Source organism: Chanos chanos, chromosome 8 (assembly GCF_902362185.1).
Source record: "Chanos chanos chromosome 8, fChaCha1.1, whole genome shotgun sequence".
In the NCBI taxonomy this organism is placed as follows: Eukaryota; Metazoa; Chordata; class Actinopteri; order Gonorynchiformes; family Chanidae; genus Chanos; species Chanos chanos.
This window is the reverse complement of record NC_044502.1, coordinates 11,080,833-11,088,094: the sequence shown is the minus strand read 5'-3', so window position 1 is coordinate 11,088,094 and position 7,262 is coordinate 11,080,833. Positions and strand designations below refer to the sequence as shown.

The 7,262-nt window shown below is 41.9% G+C and overlaps 1 protein-coding gene across 1 annotated transcript in view; it reads left to right on the top strand.

The window, feature by feature from the left end:
• Nucleotides 1-434: 434 nt before the first annotated feature.
• Nucleotides 435-7,262, top strand: part of tmeff2b (transmembrane protein with EGF-like and two follistatin-like domains 2b) — a 34,340-nt gene continuing 27,512 nt past the window's right edge. Inside the window, exon 1 of the mRNA XM_030782846.1 lies at nucleotides 435-615. Within this exon, the coding sequence (XP_030638706.1) occupies nucleotides 435-615 (181 nt within the window). The remainder of the gene's footprint in view (nucleotides 616-7,262) is intronic.

Sequence of the window (7,262 nt, the reverse complement as noted above, 5' to 3'; positions counted from 1 at the left end):
AAAAAGAAGCCGCACAGAGCACATTCTGCATTCCTTACTTGTCAAAACGGAGTGACAACATGTTCAACCAGTGGACTCGGGCACAACAGTTGTAGGCTTTTTTGCTTGGATATACAGTTGGTTTGTAAACAGTTTTGATTTCTGTTTCGAGTTCTGTTTCTTTGTTTTTTCTTACATTACCTGGTGGGTTTTATTCCGAGCATACTGTTTCCATTGTCGAGACAGCAGGACCCTGTCGGTCTCAAGGGCGATCCCACAGACCAGTACGCTGCAGCAAATAAATGGGGTGCGCAGTCTTGGTTGGAAGATGTTCATCTCTTTGCAGCTGAGACCTTTACCGACAGCAGCGCTCGTTAGAGGCTCGGGGCTTCTGGTTCATGCCTGCGATCTCTGCCAGCGTTGCGCGTGTGTCCGGGGAAAGCCGCTAAACTGAAATGGCTCACTCAGGGGCGGCGCGACTGATACGAGGACACCCGCTGCCGTGGAACAGAACTTGGGCGAACGGAGTTTTAATCGCAGCGCTATCCTTCCTTACCATTATACCGGTCAAGCAACTTTGCGCGTTTCCCTCCTCGTTGAGCGACTGTCAAACACCCACAGGATGGAACTGTTCCGGTAAGAGAAACCTCCGGCTGTTTTCCGGCCGGTTTACCCACACACTACATGTGCAGGGAAACTGCTTTCATGCCTCTGGCACAAAGAGGGATGTTGGTTGTATTTGTTGGGGTTTTTTTGTTTTGTTTTCACGGTCATGTTTCTTTTATAGGTAGCCTATAATTAATGTATTTTCACGCATTTCTTATCTTTAAATTTGCTCCGTTTGTTACTTATTTGGGCTTAGAGGTTTCATAAGGTTAACATTGGGTTGTATTGTTCCGCTCCCCGCTAGTAACGGTCCCGACACTTGAAGGAATACATTGAATCTTGTGCCTAGTTGCAATATCGATCAAACCTTACACTGTAACCACTAAAATCATTGGTCTTGGTAGGCAGGTAATAACAGGGATGCCAACACTTTATACTGCTCATTAGAACTATGAACAATATGAACCTGTGTAAAGAGACAGGTTGTGTTTCTGGCTTAATTTACATTAACTCTGCAGTTTTATTCAGCTGACCCGATTAAGTTACACCCATCCTTTAGTCACCTGCATGTTTATTATTTTGATTGATTGTAAAGATCACACAGGCGTCTGACATGGAGAGACATTATCAGTCGCTGGGTTGAATTTATGGACGGTGGAACAGCCGGGTGGAGACCTCTCCCCTCCACTTAGAGGCTCACCGATAAATCAGTGTTCCTCAGTTATTTAGTCTCGCTTCAGCTATCTTACTGCATCCTCCCACCTTTAGAAACTTGCACACTGTGCTAATTGCCAGACTCAGGAATTCAGATCTGATGGCAATTTCAGTTCGCTTAATTATGTGCAAAAGTTTTATTCCAGCGGGAGATTTTAGGGGACAATGCCTTTTAAGAGGTGTTGAACCAACGGTTTTAGCACTTCATTAAGTGCTTCAGTGTGGCTTTGTATTCAGTCTCTTCTCCTTAAGACTCTTTTCCCTGTATCATCCCTGTGTCACAAAAGCTGGGTACATTTTTTTTTAAGTAATTCAGGATTATGTTGTAAAGTGTACTGCATAACGCTATGCATTCTATAGTGCTATGTGAGCTGCAGGGCAAACTAACTAAACAAAACAAAACAATCGATCTCTCTCTCTCTCTCTCTCTCTCTCTCTCTCTCTCTCTCTCTCTCTCTTTCTCTCTCTCTCTCTCTCCCTCTCTCTCTCTCTCTCTCTCTCTCTCTCTCCCTCTCTCTCTACCTCTTTTGCTCCCCCCTGCCAAAACACACATGTGCACACTGAACACACCCTCTCAAGATCAGACTTTAACAAATGAATTAGTGCCTCTGCTTTTAGGATTCTTGATAATCAACATACAGTATAGAATTAGGATCCTCCCAGCATCACAACCCCGTAAGCTGGCACGATCGTCTGGGTTTTCATCCACAAATTCCTCCCCAGTAGACAGCGAGACCGCAGGGATTAGATTAATCCTTCATTGCAGCCTAAGACGCTTGGTTTCATATTCCAGAGATAGTATGCAAGGACCCATTTTCACACCCGTGTGTGTTTGGGCAATGTCTACAGGGAGGACTTGTCTGAACATGGCCTAATGAAGTAGCTGCTCTGCCCTATTTTGAGTTTTCTTGGGGTTTTCCAACTCTCCCTGCTTGTTTTTCCTATGTTTTTAATGCAATTATTTAGTTTTCGTTGAAGAAAGTTCTGGAAGGAGCACAAGGTACGGACCAGCGGTAGGGGCAGGGGAAAGTGTTGAGGCCGTCTCTGATCTCCTGCTGCATGATTTGTCTTAGATAACATTCCGTATCTGATACGTTGATGAAGAGTGTTGCATGTAGGAAGCGCTACCCGTATGCATTTAAGGAAAAAAAAAAAAAAAACCTCGAGAATGTTTACTTTGCTCTTATCTTAACCGTCCCGAGTACTCCAGTATCAGGTTAACTGACACAAATTCAACAGGATGTGCAACAGTCTGTAAAGTGATTCGGTCTTCCAGAGCCCAGACCCATAAAGCTTGGTGTCAAGGGAGAATCTGCTCTTTAAAAATGTATAACGGCAGATGTTTCTCTTATTTATTCAATACATTATTATTTCCTTTGTTAAACAAAATCTGAACATGCAGGTAGGGCATGCAAAGTGAATGGAACCCGTCCCTGTGTTTCTCAAAGGGACAAAGAGAGAGACAGGAGAGAGAGACAGGACAGTGAGAGAGAGAGACAGGAAGAGAGAGAGAGAGAGAGAGACAAAGATGTACAGATACACATTAAAGAGAAAAAATAAATAAAAGATAAAATTAAAGCGCGCGAGAGAGCGATAAATAGATGGAGAAAGTGAGAGAGAGAGAGAGAGAGAGAAAGAGAGACTTGTTTAATTCTATGTTTTCCGTTGTTTTGACTGTTTCTCCGCTGCCTTTGGCAATATACTGCGTTTGCTTCAGGACCTCTCTAACCTCTCCATCCAAGGACTGCAGAGGCCCTTCATTACTGCTTGTTATCTCTGTCCACCTACTTAAAGTTTGAGTCTGTTTCCCATCTCTGTAGCTACAGGGCACCACCAAGATTTCCCTGGGTCTTTTTGATCAATATCGATCAAATCTTATCAAATATTTTTTGATTGATATCAACCAAATTTTAACATTCTTATGCTTAAGTTTGGGGTGGAGGGGGGTTGCTTTGCTGTGCTTCTATGTGAAACAGGGTTATTCTCCACCCTGTAGCCATTGGTTTGTTGTGGATATGAAGGTCGAGTTGTGAAGGATTATTTATGGAGCAAAAAAATTTCACAAAGTCTGTCCGCCACAAAGGATTTGAAAGTAAAAAAAAGTTATTTTGCAGGCTGTTGATGCCTCAAAGATGACTTTATTTTGATTTTTTTTAGCCTGAAGGGGGTTACAATGTATTTACACCTTTTGTGGGCGTTCTTTATTTGACTTTTTTAATGTCCTCTCATTTTCGATTTCAGGTTCATTTGTGTTTCACTCACGACCGTTAACTTCTCTTTTCATTCTGGATTGTGTGTGGCACTGACCTCAGAAGAGCTCATTTTCGTTTGTGAAACATAAGCCTCTGTGTTAGTGTTTTTGCCCGAAGAGGTGTGGGATCATGAGGACACCACATCACAGCTGTGTTGTAGGATAATAACAGTTTCTCTATAGACATGATGTAAAATCATTACCACGACTCTTTCACTAAAATTAGAATTGTCAAAGCCACCACCGTGAGAGAATCTGCAAACTAAAAACTTGGGGCTGCAGGAGGTAGGGTGTAGATAAATAAATATTTTCTTGGATCTGTTGTCTCAGCCGCTCACCTCCGTTCTTCGTTTTTTTGGGGGGTTTTTTGCTGTGTTTTGGTGGGAAAACCTACGAAAACAACCATTTTCTCACTTTAAGATGTCTCAGAAACGTTCTTTTATGATTTATTACATAATGTCAGCGGCAGAACTTTAATATAGTAAGTATAGTAAGAAAGAGTTAAAGGCAAAGTGGCAGACCCAAAAAAAACCAAAACAAAACAGCCTCTTCTAAAATCCTTCTAATACCCACTCAGCGAAATGACATTGCGGAGTCAATGATACTGAATGGATGCTGATTCACACCAGTTTGTGGAGATCTGCTTCCAGTTCCACGGGCTTAACAGAAGGTGTGAGGCTCTAGTCCTGATTAACCTCGCCCCAAGTTCGCTCAGACAAACTCTCCACAGCTGGTGCCACAGATGAAGTGAGAAAGAGAGAGAAAGAGAGAGAGAAAAAAAAATCAAAACTCGGTCACGGAGCCGCGTCCTTCAATTAACATGGTTTCTATTCCACCGCTGTCTATTTTTGTCAATGGAGGCAAAAGCACTTCTTCTGAGATTAATGGCCAGTATATAAATACTCCAGTAATGGCGAGGCTATTCTTGCTGGGGCCATCTGTTATTATGGAGGACGCCTTGCCACCCCACTGTCTCCACTCAGCCCCACATTCATTCATAGTCATTTGTTACCAGCACGACCAGCATCAACAGAACACAGCACTCCGAAAAGGTCTTTCATGATCCAGGCTGGCGGGTAGAGTGGGAAGGCTTTGAATTTAGGCTCCAGGTTGTGGTTCGAAGCAAGGCAACGCAAGACAAATGCAACATTTGTCAGAGACACCGTAAAATCCGTAAAATTGTTGAAAAATTGTCAAACTGTTCAGTGACTACGGCTGAACAGAGGTCTTTGGTGTTACTTTTGTTTTCTTCACAAAAAAAAAAAATGTCCTGTTATACACCAACTCTGGATGTTTTATGGTATGATTTGTCTCTTTATTTCATGATTTTTTTGAATCAGATGAATGATGCAAGCATGCGAACATCTCGATGGCGTTTGTAGAGATGGGATGCTGGGATTTGGCTCGAGTGTTATTTCCTTCTTTTCTAACAATCCAAGAGCTCTTTGTGTCTGTTTTATTCATCTCTCTTTCAACCCAGTTAGTTGATTTTGGATTTCGTACTGAATACGGCCCGGCCTGTGTTTATTAGTATTCCCCTGAAAACGCGTCATCCCAGACCCCAGTCCCTTTTTCCGCCACCTCTTTTCAGAGGCAGGCAATTCTCTGTGCATCGCTCTACTGCCTCCCCCATATGTGAGAGGTCTGCTCTCCGAGGCATAGCCAGCACCCGCCTCAACCTCCAAAAATGTAGACAGATATAGGCTTGCTTGTTCACGAACACACACACACACACACGCACACACGCACATTCTCATCAATGGCGAATACAGTGTTAATACACGTAGTTACTGTACAGTACTGCAGAAATGTAGTCACACCCATTAACACTTGCCCGTGTTTCTTGAACCGGTCTCATAGCTGGATACTAAGCATGTAGCCAAGCACAAATGATTTGGCAAAAGTTTAATTTCATGCATGTTCCATCTCAGCAGGAGAAGTCAGTCAGTCCATCTGTGTCTGTTCTGTCTCTTCTTCCCTCTTTTCTTGCCTGAATAGAGACGTAAGCCCTTTTATTAGGACATGAGTCATATGTTATTAACACAGAACTTACCGTATCTTATTATTGTTATCACAAATATGAATGCCTACTTAAAACATCATACAGTTCTTTTGAGCCTCTGTCACATGAAACAATTGACAGTTTTATATTTTCACATTATTAACGTTGCTCCGTTTGTCGTGTATTGTTCCACAATAGCCAAGAGCAAAAAGGAAAGAAATGTCTCAGCAAATAATAATTATTCGAATTCTCTACTGCAAGGAGAAATAAATGTCTCCAAAGCCACACAATTTGCATTTCTGACAACAAAATGAGTTTCAGTTGACAGATATACAGCGTCAGCCCTTGGAAAAAGAGAATGTCTCAAAAATTACATTACTAGGCTTAACGACTATCATGTTTACGGCAAATAATGTATCTCAGCATATGACTATCAAAGGAGGCCGACGTGCTTGTTCCGTCACGTTATTTGATGTGTAGATGGCAGAGCTTATGAAATATTAATTACTGCAGTTTTCTCGATCTGATTGTCTGGCATCATTCTCTTGAGCTGTTGGAGAGATCAGTGAGATCGAATGGGTGACAGATAGGGAGTGCGTGAGAGATGAGTGGAAAAAAAGAGTGTGAATAAAGAGGTGTGCCTCCTTGCTTTTAGAGAACTGATACTGTTTGTGTATGTGTGTGTGTGTGTGTGTGTGTGTGTGTATTTCAGATCCTATTCCTCAGAGGTCTTGAAAAATGTAGGGGTAGGAATTAATTGTTCAGCCTATGATCTTGTTTAATCTAGTTGACCGAAGGCTTAGTTTCTACAGCAAAGCTAGTGAAATTGTTTTCCCATCATCATGAAGGAAGTTGTGATCTTTTTTCAGCTTCATTAGGGCTTACTGAACAGGATGTACTAGTATTCTCTGAAAATCACTGGAGAGAAGAATGGCTTGTACCATGGTACAAAAGTAGCACTTTTAAAGGGAGGTTTTTCCTCATTACATCAGATAGAGTTTTTTTTTTATTTATTTCATCCGCAGTCCAAAGCTTTAGATCAAACTCTGGCATTGTCTTGAAGACATATTCTGCTTTTCATTGTAGTAATTTGTTTATTCCGGTGCTATCTGGCAAGGATCCGGCTTTAGGGTTGCCTGGGCGTTGCATTTGAACTGAAATCCGATGAAAATCTTTGTTTTGTTTTTGTTTTTTTTCCCCCCCTTCCTCTGTGTTTATGCTGCTCCGTTGTTCATGTGTGATTCCCATGTTCTAGAATGGGTACATAATTCTGTAATCTTATACTTTATCCCAGCTAAACTCCTATTCAACTCCCTCTATCCATGCATAAAGAAAAAATGATTCAGCATAACAAAGAATGGATAAAAAAGAAGAAGAGTTATCCTATCATCTTTGAATTCTGCTCCCCCTGCAGAGAGAACAACCATCCATCTCCCTTTCAATCAGAATTGAGTCTGAAAGACTTGACGGAAATACATTGATCTGTACCCTGTTATCACATCACTGTGCCCCAGACTTCTCTCTCTCTCTCTCTCTCTCTCTCTCTCTCTCTCTCTCTCTCTCTCTGAATTTTAGTTGCTCTGTGTTTTGGGCCATGTTTCTCAGTCTCCACAGATCTTAGCTGATGGTGTTGGACAGTTTTATCTGTATCATGGAAGACAGGGAAGGGTCTATAAATTTTCATCTGTGGAACCCAGTCACACTGACGGT